This window comes from Erpetoichthys calabaricus, chromosome 1 (genome assembly GCF_900747795.2).
Source record: "Erpetoichthys calabaricus chromosome 1, fErpCal1.3, whole genome shotgun sequence".
Classification (NCBI taxonomy): domain Eukaryota; kingdom Metazoa; phylum Chordata; class Cladistia; order Polypteriformes; family Polypteridae; genus Erpetoichthys; species Erpetoichthys calabaricus.
Window position 1 is genome coordinate 101,386,493 of NC_041394.2, and position 12,154 is coordinate 101,398,646.

The window sequence follows — 12,154 nt, forward strand, 5'->3', positions numbered from 1 at the left end:
ACATAAGAAACTCACTAAACAGTAAAAAAGTAAATGTCATTGAATGGTCTGGTGAAAGTATTAAGCTCAACTTGATTGAGAATGTGTTGGGAAAAACAATCCGCAAAAAGATGTCTTATAGGCAATTGTTTGCGACATTAAACTTTTTTTTCTCCCTAATCATGTGAGGTTTGAGATGAAAGTACAGATTGAACAAAGAAATGTAGGTTTCAAATTCAGTAATAAACAGTTGTAATAATACATTTTACTTCAATAAAGTACTTTAATAGACAGTTAATTGTTGGCAAAACCAACAAGTTGAATTATCAATGGGATTTGTGAGACTTACCAAATCCATCTACTTCTACACCTGAAGATTAATATACACACAGAAACACACACATACGTACTTGAAGTTCCTAGCCACACAATTACAAATGATGCCAAACTTCCAGTCGCTCTGTTATATTGCAGACAGGATTCTATTCACTTAAGCACTTGTTAGAGCAGTACCAAATTCCTGTCACCCTAGGGACTCACTATCATCAGCACTAACAAATATACAGCTGTCCTCGCAACACTTGAAGGCTCAATGCCTTTTCAGTTATATGCCAATTTCTAAACAAAAAATGTACTAAATGACTTTAGATGTAAACTCTTTCAATTTGTATATAAAGCATCAGTGTTATATTATTTATAATTTGATATACATATTGCTTTTGTTATTGATCATTTAGTGTCAGTCTCAAGAGCAGAAGTTAAAGCAGTTAGCTGAAGAGCTAAACTGTCAGAGACAAAATGCAGAAATTGCCAGGAGAGCAGCTGAACAACGTCGAAAGGATCAAGAAAAAGAACACTACAAGGTAAAGAACTATTAATTTCCTTGTGTAAGCTTCAAGGCCTGTTTTCTAATGCAGATTAGTTTTTCATGTTATAATTTATCTTTCACTTTACAAATATAGTCATTTCTTTTCAGTTAACTGGCAGTGGCATTTCTTGCAGGAACTTGCAGAGCAGCAGCGTTTAACTCAGAATTTGGAAAATCAGCACAAGTCAGAAACTGATAAATTAAACCAAGAATTGCAGCAGGCAAGAAATCAACACCATGTTCTGCAGGCCCAGATAGATAAGGTGAGAGTCTTTATTTTAAAACAGGAAATGTAGTGTATCTATTTTGACAGCACTGAATTATTATACATTATAGAAGTTCTGCAGCAGTTTGCTCATGGAAAAGAAACAAAAAGAGCTTACCCACACTCTTGCCTTTGTCACTTTTCACCTCCTATTGCATTCCATTTTCACCACCACACACTTAGTTGTATATCATGCCTGCTTACTCAAGAAAAATATTCAAGAAAACTGTTACCGCTAAAGGTGGAAACACAATGATCTTGTTTCGCCACTTTAAACAAAAACACATCGTCCAGTACAACTAGGCTATGAAGGCACCTGAGGAGATACTAGATGTGCGGCCAAAAAGTGAACAAATGACTCGACTGAGCATCGGTGGAGCATTCGCTAGTTACACTCCATGTGACTGGAAGAGGAAACGGTAGATGGAAATGACTGATGCAGTTACATATTGTTTTGCACATCTAAACAGTGGAAAAGTAGGGCTTTAAGCAACTGGTTAAAAAAGCTTGACCCAAGAAACAATATGCAACAATATACAAGTAGAAAATATTTTTTTTCCAAAGACATCCTTGCTTGTGATGCATGAAGCATGGCGTGACAGAATTTACATTAATTTTTAAAAACTGTAAAAAGAAAAAAAAATTTTTTTGAATCGCTGTTTGAGAAATGCCTGGTTAACATGCTGAGCACAACCCATCTTGACAGTGTCTCTGTTGTGATTGGTTGATTGACGGTTTGTATTCTGTTTGTGCATTGGGATTGGCCAAAAGGAACAAATGGGGAAGACTTGAAAAAGACCGGGAGACGAAGCTGGCGTGTACAGGGGTCTGCTCCCCGACTCCAGCTCCTTTTGGGTTTGAAAAGGGAAATGAGAGAGAAAGAAAATGAATCGGAACACAAAAACATTGAAAGGAAGAAGTTTAATGATAAAGTACAAAAGGAACTGCTGAGCTTGACCACTAGTATCATACTTGGTAGCATAGCAGCTAAGAACTGACGGCGAGAGATCTTAGCATGCTAGCAAGTTACCATCTGGACAGGGTTACAATCACGAAGAAACAAAAAAAAAAAAATGAGACAACACTCTGAGTCAAGAAAGAGAAAGCCCTGGGTTTCCTTCAAACAATGTTTGGTTTCCATGTAATATATTTCCACAGTTGTAAAACTAAACTTAATACTTACTAGTAGTCTTTAATCCCTGAAACGCAGCACCTCTTAATGAAACAGTACCCCAATAAAACTGAGTCATTATCTACCCCTATTCTTAATGCATAAACTAATCTTGAGAACTGTGAAATAAATTTAACATATCTTCAAATTAACAGAACATCAAAATAATACAAAACAGTTTCATGTTTGTGCCGCTATGCATATAAATATAAATTATATTGCTTTGTTATTATCACCTGAGCATGCGTGTAGGCCCATAAGGTTTATTGAGAGGTACTAAAGCCAATAAGATTGTAAATGAATTTATTGTAAAATTTTGACAATAAGGCTGGCTTGTTAACTCTTAAAGTGTTTACCTGTACAGTTCTGGCATTCTAACTTGTCTCATTTCACCGTATATACATTGTAAGTTTACACAAGAAATTAGAGGCAATGCAACAGTTCCAGCACTGATATTCTACCTCATTTGATGATAATCCAAAAAAGGCAACTGTTTAAGTTTTGACAGCATTTTTATTATATTTTTATAAGCAGTGATTGTTTACATTTTGACTGAAGGTTTGTTTGAATTGCTGCTGCTTGTTTACATGTGTTCTTAAAATTTGAGGTCAGTTTTATTAGGTAACAATATTGTTAAGGAACCTAAAGAGTTACAAAGTTAAGTTACTTTAGTTATTTTAATGGTTAAACTAAAGTGTTAAGCAGTTCTGTTATATTTAAGATTTCCAGGGAAAAACACTACCTAGGCTACTTTTGTGCTTACATTTGATTTATGCTGTGTCAAACTGTATACAATGGTGTGTCACTACTATTGCACTATAATGCTGCGGCTGCTTGCACTTTGTGGCATACTTCGAATTAGGTAGTCTGTCATCAATAACAGTAGCTTGTTGCAAAAGAAGGATGGAAAATTTTGTGTGCACTAATAAAATGCTGCTGATAATATGTTGTTCAGTATTTTCTATATCATTATAAATATCATTATCACAAATTTCCTTGAAATACCGTGATATAATTTTAAGGCTATATAGCCCACCCTACTTAATACCTCTAACTGGGAGTTTTTTTTTAATGTATCAGGCTACAGTTGCTTTGCTGTTTCCATGTGATTTTCACAGCTCTGTATAAATTCTTTGCAGGTACTTCTGTTTCTACATAACACTTTACTTGGCTTTCTCACTGATTTATACTGTCCTGTGCCACCATTGAAAAGGCATTTTTACAAAAAAAAATAAAACCCCTGGTTTAACCATATATATGGAATGTAAACAGGTGAATGATATGATGTGTATTTTCTGACCTCTACTATCTGAGTAAATCCATCCATCCATCCATTTTCCAACCCGCTGAATCTGAACACAGGGTCACGGGGGTCTGCTGGAGCCAATCCCAGCCAACACAGGGCACAAGGCAGGAAACAATCCTGGGCAGGGTGCCAACCCACCGCAGGACACACACAAACACACCCACACACCAAGCACACACTAGGGCCAATTTAGAATCACCAATCCAACCAACCTGCATGTCTTTGGAATGTGGGAGGAAACCGGGGCGCCCGGAGGAAACCCACGCAGACACGGGGAGAACATGCAAACTCCACGCAGGGAGGACCCGGGAATCGAACCCAGGTCCCCAGATCTCCCAACTGCGAGGCAGCAGCGCTACCCACTGCGCCACCGTGCCGCCCTATCTGAGTAAATGTATCTATTATATGTTTCAAAATCATTTTAGTAATCTAGATTACCCTACAGATCATTATAGTTCTGATATAATGCACCCAGTTACTATAAATCATAGGAATTAAGGTCAGGATTTATACGATCCACCGTAATAAAAGGATACATGTCTGTCCAGTTGCTATGTCTTTGTCATTCCAAAAGAGGGTACATCACAAACATTTTTTCACAAACATTTTTAGTAATAAAATGCATTGCATTTGTCTTTCCAACAGATTGCACATCACAAACATTAGCACTGCTTTTATGAATCCCGTACCAAATGGCATATAATAGAGACATATCCATTGCTTGGTGCACTGCAAATGTTAATGCTAAGGTTTACATTGATTACTTAGATTTCAGCTCATCTTAGATAGATAATACAACTAGTATAAACAATGAGAATCCATTCGTTTAAAGTCTGAGGAAGATAAAAAAAAAAAGTCACATACTAGAAACTTCTTTTTAAAGAACTATTTTTAGCAATAAAATACTGCTTTTGTCATTCTTTTTTATTTGCATGTTTGTTTTCTGATCAGATCTTGCTGCAAAAGCAGTGTGCAGAAAAAGACTTGGAAGCTGCACAAAGTAAATTGCAGTGGACGGAAAAGGAGCTACAGTCCAGTCAGAAGGCAGAAGCAGACCTTCAGATTAAGCTCACGGTGTGTATTTTTAAATAGCACTTCCTTTAAACTAATGATTACTATTTTACAGTATATACTGCTGTCCTATTTGGATCAAATACTAGTATCGAGTTTTGTAGTTCAGATATGGTACTGTATCTTGCCATATATCTGTGCATGTCCTTCTTAGCAAAAACACAGCTTCAAACATTTTTCTAGTTGATGAAAATGCAATTTTTTACTTTGACTGCTATGAAAAAGATAGTGTCAACTTGAGTATAGCATAAGCACATTGACAGGTTAATTGATTTATCAATGCTTTGCCTATGTTCATAAATAAAAGTGGAAATTTAAAAGGTCAATCCGTGATACACTGTACAGTGGAACCTCGGGTCACGACCGTAATTCATTCCAAAACTCTGGTCGTAACCCGATTTGGTCGTGACCCGAAGTAATTTCCTCCATAGGATTGTATGTAAATACAATGAATCCGTTCCAGATCGTACGAACTGTATGTAAATGTATTTTTTTAAAGATTTTTAAGCACAAAAATAGTTCAATTATATACCACTAGCAAAATACCCGCGCTTCGCAGCGGAGAAGTAGTGTGTTAAAGAGGTTATGTAAACATATATATACATAAACATATATACTTATATATACATATCTACATATACACATATCTACATATATACATATATATATATACATATACACATCCACATATACAGTATATACATATATCAACATATATATACACATACATATATACATATCTACATACATACACATATCTCTATCTATCTATCTATCTATCTATCTATCTATCTATCTATCTATCTATCTATCTATACATCCCCGTGCTTTGCAGCGGCGAAGTACTGCTTTTAAATTTTTATTAAGAAGAAAACCTTTTTAAATTGAGTGAAAATCTACCAATAACAATTTGTTAAGGATCTGTTTTTTGTGAAGCTGACTTCACACAGCCTCTCCGCTGTTTTATAAACGAACGTCATATAAGGTCTTCCTTTTTCGTTGCTTTGCCAACGGAAGCAGCCTTTTTATTTAATCCTGTTTTTACGATTGTTCTGTTTGTATATCACGTTGTCAGTTCAGCACTCTGGTTGTAATATGACCAAGCCGTGCAAGCACACTCTTGAGAATGCAACGTATAGTTGTACAGGAGAAAAGCAATCTTGCCTGAAATCAATGGCAACCTTTTGTAGGTCTATGAACTTAATTTAAACTTTAGGTTTACACGGTGCTTTCTTTCCGAAGTACCTGCACTCATGAATATGTCTGTATGCGTCAGTCGCTCAAATCCCCGCGGTTCGCACCGGCGAAGTTCTGCTTTTAAATTTTTATTAAGAAGAAAAGAAAACCTTTTAAAATTGTGGTAAAATATACCAATAACAGTTTGTTAAGGAACTGTTTTTTTTGTGAAGCTGCCTTCACTCGAGTGATCACTTCGAGCTTTAAGCCTGAGAAATCACCCCGTAAATGCACACGTTTAATTGCACATCTATCTATCCTTCTATCTCTCTCTCTATATATATATATATATATATATATATATATATATATATATATATAGTAAAATACCCGCGCTTCGCAGCGGCGAAGTACTGCTTTAAAATTTTAAATAATAAACTGAGGGAAATTATACCAATAATTATTTGTTAAGGATCTCTTTGTATACTATGTTGTCAGTTCGCCCCTCCGGTTGTAATATGACCAAGTTGTGCGCTGAGCTTACTCTTGAGCATGCAACGTATAGTTGGCCATGTGAAAAGCAAATCAAGAACAGCAAGACCGCGCCAGCTGCGGAGCTCAGCTCGGAGCGAAATGAAGTGAATGAAATGAGGTGAATGGGAGGGGAGATGATCACGTGAGTCCAACACCCGCCTTAACTCTCCATCCCTCCACAAGCACAGTCTCTCGGATCCCAACTCTCCTTTATATATATATATATAGATAAATAGCAAAATACCCGCGCTTCGCAGCGGAGAAGTAGTGTGTTAAAGAGGTTATGAAAAAGAAAAGGAAACATTTTAAAAATAACGTAACATGATTGTCAATGTAATTGTGTTGTCATTGCTATAAGTGTTGGTCTTTTATATATATAACATACACACACACACACATAAATATCCATCCATCCATCCATTTTCCAACCCGCTGAATCCGAACACAGGGTCACGGGGGTCTGCTGGAGCCAATCCCAGCCAACACAGGGCACAAGGCAGGAACTAATCCCGGGCAGGGTGCCAACCCACCGCAGTATATACATATCTACATATCTATATATATATATATATATATATACATATATATATTAGCAAAATACCCGCGCTTCGCAGCGGATAAGTAGTGTGTTAAAGAGGTTATGAAAAAGTAAAGGAAACATTTTAAAAATAACGTAACATGATTGTCAATGTAATTGTGTTGTTATTGTTATGAGTGTTGCTGTCATATAATATATGTGTATGTGTATATGTATATATATATATACGACAGCAACACTCATAACAATGACAACACAATTACATTGACAATCATGTTACGTTATTTTTAAAATGTTTCCTTTACTTTTTCATAACCTCTTTAACACACTACTTATCCGCTGCGAAGCGCGGGTATTTTGCTAGTATATATATATATATCTATATATATATATATATATATATATATATATATATATATTTATATTTATATATATATATATATATATATTTATATATACACACAAACACATATATTATATATATATATATATATATATATATATATATATATATATATACACATATATGTATACACACATACTGTGTATATATATATATATATATATATATATATATATATATATATACATATACACACATACATGCAGTTTCAATAATATAGAAATCAATATAAACAACATTAACATCATTATCATATGAGAATATGAAGTAATATATAAGAAGCACATTTCATATAAATATAAATTATTAAACAGTAAAATCTTCTTCTATAATTTGCTACCGTGGCTATTCGTTTGTCTGTCCAGGATTTTAAATCACCTGTAGCTCGCAAACCGTTTCACCTATTGACTTGAAATCTGGTACACATATAGTACGTCACGTCTACTATCCGCTTTATGGGTGATGATTGTATTACTCTTTTTATCTTTATTTTATTTTATTGTAGAATCAACTATCTGCGCACACCAGGGCGGCCGTGGGCGGATGCGTATGGTGTATTCACTCCATGTTATCGTGCATTGCGCTGTCACTGGTATTTTGATAAAACAATTTGAACAACATATAAGAAGCGTATAAATTATTAAACAGTAAAACATTAACATTTAAGAAGTAAAGTTACATTAAGTACTACTGCAGTGCCTTCGGGTATACCTCATTTTTTGTTTGCCCATTACATGCTTAAATGTATACATTTTTTGGTGCACCTACCCGAGAACACGCGACATATAACCGAGCGTGGGAGAAGCATGGATTTTAAACACGCGTTGAGTTTATCTGCTGGTCTCCCTCGTGAAATAACTGGTAATGTTTGACTAAAATCTACAGCGAGTAAAACGACATTACCTCCTATTTTTTTTTTACGATCTCTGAGATCTTGCTTTTTTCGGTTCAAGGCTTCATAAGCTCTTTTATGTTCTATGGTGTACTTATCCCAAACCATCATCTGTGAATGTTGCAAGACTTTCGCCTTGTATGTAGATCGGGGTAATTACATTCATTGCATTCCTAGTCTGAATCACAGTCTGATTGTATGGGTGGTTACCTGGCACTGTAGGGTTGCCACCCGTCCTTTAAAATAAGGAATCGTCCCGTATTTGAGAATGAAATTGCGCGTCCCGTTTTGAATCAATACGGGACAGGATTTGTCCCGTATTTTTTTTATCATTTTTTTTAAAGCAGCGTCTCATGCAAATCATCCCACACGCATTTTATGAAGATGCCTCCTTTCCTACTTTTGATTGGGTAATACTTGATGTCATCGTTAGTTTGATTGGTCTTTTTAACTGTCCAGTGAAGGGGGCGGGTCTTTTAAGTAGAGTCTGCAAACTGTTGGCACTGGGATGTGGCACCCGCTGCAGTATGTGTCCCTTATTTTTTTGTATTAAAAGTGGTAACCCTACCTGGCAGGTAACACTTATGTTTGGTCATGAAGTCGTCTAAAATCCGCCACGTGCCCTCTTTTAATTGTGAGAAGCAGATATATATAGCCAAATTCTCGCGCTTCGTTGCGGCGAAGTACTGCTTTTAATTTTTTAAGAAGAAAATAAAACCTTTTTAAACGGATCGAAAATATACCAATAACAATTTGTTAAGGACCTGTTTTTTTGTGAACCTCGCTTTTCACAGCTGTCGCGCTACGGCGTGTGTTTCGTTTATTTGACAGTATGTAGATCGTGGTAATTACTTTCATGGCATTCGTTTTCTGAATCACAATCTGACTGTATGGATGGTTACCTGCCAGGTTACGCTTGTGGTTGGTCAGGAAGTCGCCTTACATCCGCCACGTGCCCTCTTTCTGTTCCCAGAAGCTGATCATAGAATGGTTGTAATAGTTTACTTTCAAATAATGCAAAGAGTATGCGACACGTGTTTCTCCCTAATTCTGGGCTCATCAGGCATACACACTCACTGCATCCCCTCTCGGGAATCGAATCTCTATCGTCAGCGGCAGAGTTGAAGCCCCTAACGTTGCAGTCAGCAAGTCGGCTAACATCCGCCATGTGCCATCTTTCAGTTGCGAGAAGCAGATCATAGAATGGTTGAAACTGTTGCCCCTAACGTTGCGCTATGGCGTGTGGTTCGTTTATACCTCGTGTCTTCTCATTAAACTTTTATCTCGCGAATATGTTATTGCAATCCGCAGCGGGAGCGTTTCTATAAACTTAAATTAAACTTACGTTTTACACTGTGCTTTGTTTCCCTTATGAACATGCTTGTATGCTTCACTTGCTCCCTTCTTATTGTTTCGCTCCCTTCTCAATTGTTTAATGAATTTTTTGTTCTTTGCTGTTTGCGGCTCCTCCTTCATTTGTCCCTACTGCGTTCACAGTCTTTTCACGTGATTACGTGGGAGGCGTGATGACATGACACTCAACTCCTCCTCCCACGGCCATTGAGCTGCCGTCCATTACAGTATATTGTGAAAAAAGAGGTTCCAGTTATGACCATTACGTGTTGAATTTCGAAATGAAACCTGCCTAACTTTTGTAAGTAAGCTGTAAGGAATCAGCCTGCCAAATTTTAGCCTTCCACCTACACGGGAAGTTGCAGAATTAGTGATGAGTCAGTCAGTCAGTCAGTCAGTGAGTCAGTGAGGGCTTTGCCTTTTATTAATTAGTATAGATAGAATGCACAGCGTAATAGTAAACTAAATGTAAAAACATTGAATAACACTGAGAAAACCTTGAACAGAGAAAAGTAACATTGCAAGAATTCACACTATAGCCTTACAAACCGCTCACTGTAAACATTTTTTTTTAATGAGTTTTAAGCACAGGGAAAACATGAACATTTGAAAAATCCATAATTTAATAAACAACCATGAAAGATCGCTGTAAACAGAAGTGAAGTGGAGGTTAAAATCCAATAGAAAAAAGTCTTCATTAAATACAACGAGGTTGAAACAATACTCGATTCAGTTTCTTTAAAAACGAGCCCGGTGCATTCTTTAACTGCCTTCTCGGCCTTACGCAGCCAGCTCTCTGTCTCTCTCTCTCGCACCACACAGGAAGAGACGAACACGTGCGGAAATCATCGGCGCGTACAAACCGGAAGGGAAACTGGCTTGTTCGTCACCTGAGTGTGTGGTCGTGAACAGATGCAAAAGTTTGGCAAACTTTTTTGGTCGTAACCCGATTTCTTCGTAGTCCGAGACGTTCATGACCTGAGGTTCCACTGTATCAGTAAAATAACAGCTTGAATTAAATACATACCTTTGTCTATCTGAAATGTAATTGCTTACTACATATACAATATTAACTCAGATTTCTTGCATAATATTTTCATGTGCCCCTTTCTGTGCAAAAATGGACCTTGAAAAATTTCCCTTTTTAAAGATACTGAAAAAATTTGAACAGTAGTAATTAATATCTTGTATAATGACTTAGGGTTTGAATAAAAAATTTCAGAGCTCTTGCAGGTGAAATTTTGAATTGGTGTCTTAATAAAAAAAGACTTTATTCTGTTCTGTTTTATTCCTTTCTGTGGTGCAGGATTTACTACAACATAAAGAACAGTTGACTGTTAATCTCGAGCAGAGCCTCAGAAAGGTGCAGCAAATGGAAGAACACATAAAGACAGTAAACCAGGAATTGTTAGAGAGGAAGAATAGCTCTGAGGACTTACAAGGCAAGTAATTTAAAGCAAAAATATTAAAATGGATAGCCAGTAATCTTAGCAGTTTACATAAAGGAACTGTTCAGGCTAACTAAAACTGTTAACTTTAAACTGTTAACATTGTGTTGTGTTAAACTGGGTGTTATTACTGTCTGAAATTATTTGACCATTTGAGTAACAGAAATACACAAGTAATTAATCATAATATTAAAAATAAATTAAATACTTGGTAGAAATGCTTAGCAGCAGAGCCATAGCAAATAATTATATGTTAGGCATTTAGTTTTCAACACTGTTTACCAGAATGGTACACTACAGTTCCTTGCCTCAGATTGTTGTGTTTGGTCCAATTTGTTTCCCAGTAGATTTCTTTTCAATGAAAAGCATTTTTAAGGTTGTTTATGGTTACAAATATTATTAGAAGTGTTATACAGTATAAGCAAAAATATTTTAATAACACCTGTGGAAATTTCAGTGGAAGGAAAATCTGAAAATTATTATGTATTTGTACATTGTAATTTCCAAGAAAACAAAATGCTGAAAGCAGATATTTTTTTATAACTTGACCAAGACCCAATAATTTTAAAAAGTCCATGAAAATAATCTTGTGTTACTCATGTCTCATAATCCACACATCACATCATCCAGTTATATGCTCACAACATTCTAAACACATGCATTTTTGCTAAAATATTGTTAAATAAAATATGCTCATATGAATGAAAATGGAAAGCACTCCCGCCATTACATTTACATTTATGTCTATAACTGGGGTACTTCAGGATTACTTAGTGTCCATGTGTGAAAACACACAGTTGATTCAATATCTTGAATATGCACAGAGACTAGGCATATTGTCTTCCAGATAACATTTTCACTCACTTTCCTGTAATCTTTAATTGAACATGTTTTTCAGTGCATGTGTTTTGTAAATATCCTGTGAAACAAAATGTTAGCCAATGCACAAGCTGTTACTGGGCTAGACTTTTTACCAATGAATGAGTCAGGGATTCAGTATTTCAATTCAAAATCTCAGCCACATCTGAGTACACTCAATTTTAATTTCTGGGAGCATTTTCTGGAAGTGATTTATTTAACAATATTTTAGTAAAAATATAAATGTTTGGGATGTTGTGAGTATACGACTGGATAACTCAACATATGGATT

At 35.9% G+C, this 12,154-nt stretch overlaps 1 protein-coding gene across 2 annotated transcripts in view; it reads left to right on the plus strand.

The window, feature by feature from the left end:
* Positions 1–12,154, plus strand: part of LOC114653894 (centromere protein F-like) — a 71,147-nt gene that overhangs the window by 22,311 nt on the left and 36,682 nt on the right. For both annotated transcript variants that reach the window (XM_028804451.2, XM_051930441.1), the window contains exons 8-11: positions 717–842; positions 982–1,110; positions 4,541–4,663; positions 10,863–10,998. In XM_028804451.2, the coding sequence (XP_028660284.2) occupies positions 717–842; positions 982–1,110; positions 4,541–4,663; positions 10,863–10,998 (514 nt within the window). The remainder of the gene's footprint in view (positions 1–716; positions 843–981; positions 1,111–4,540; positions 4,664–10,862; positions 10,999–12,154) is intronic.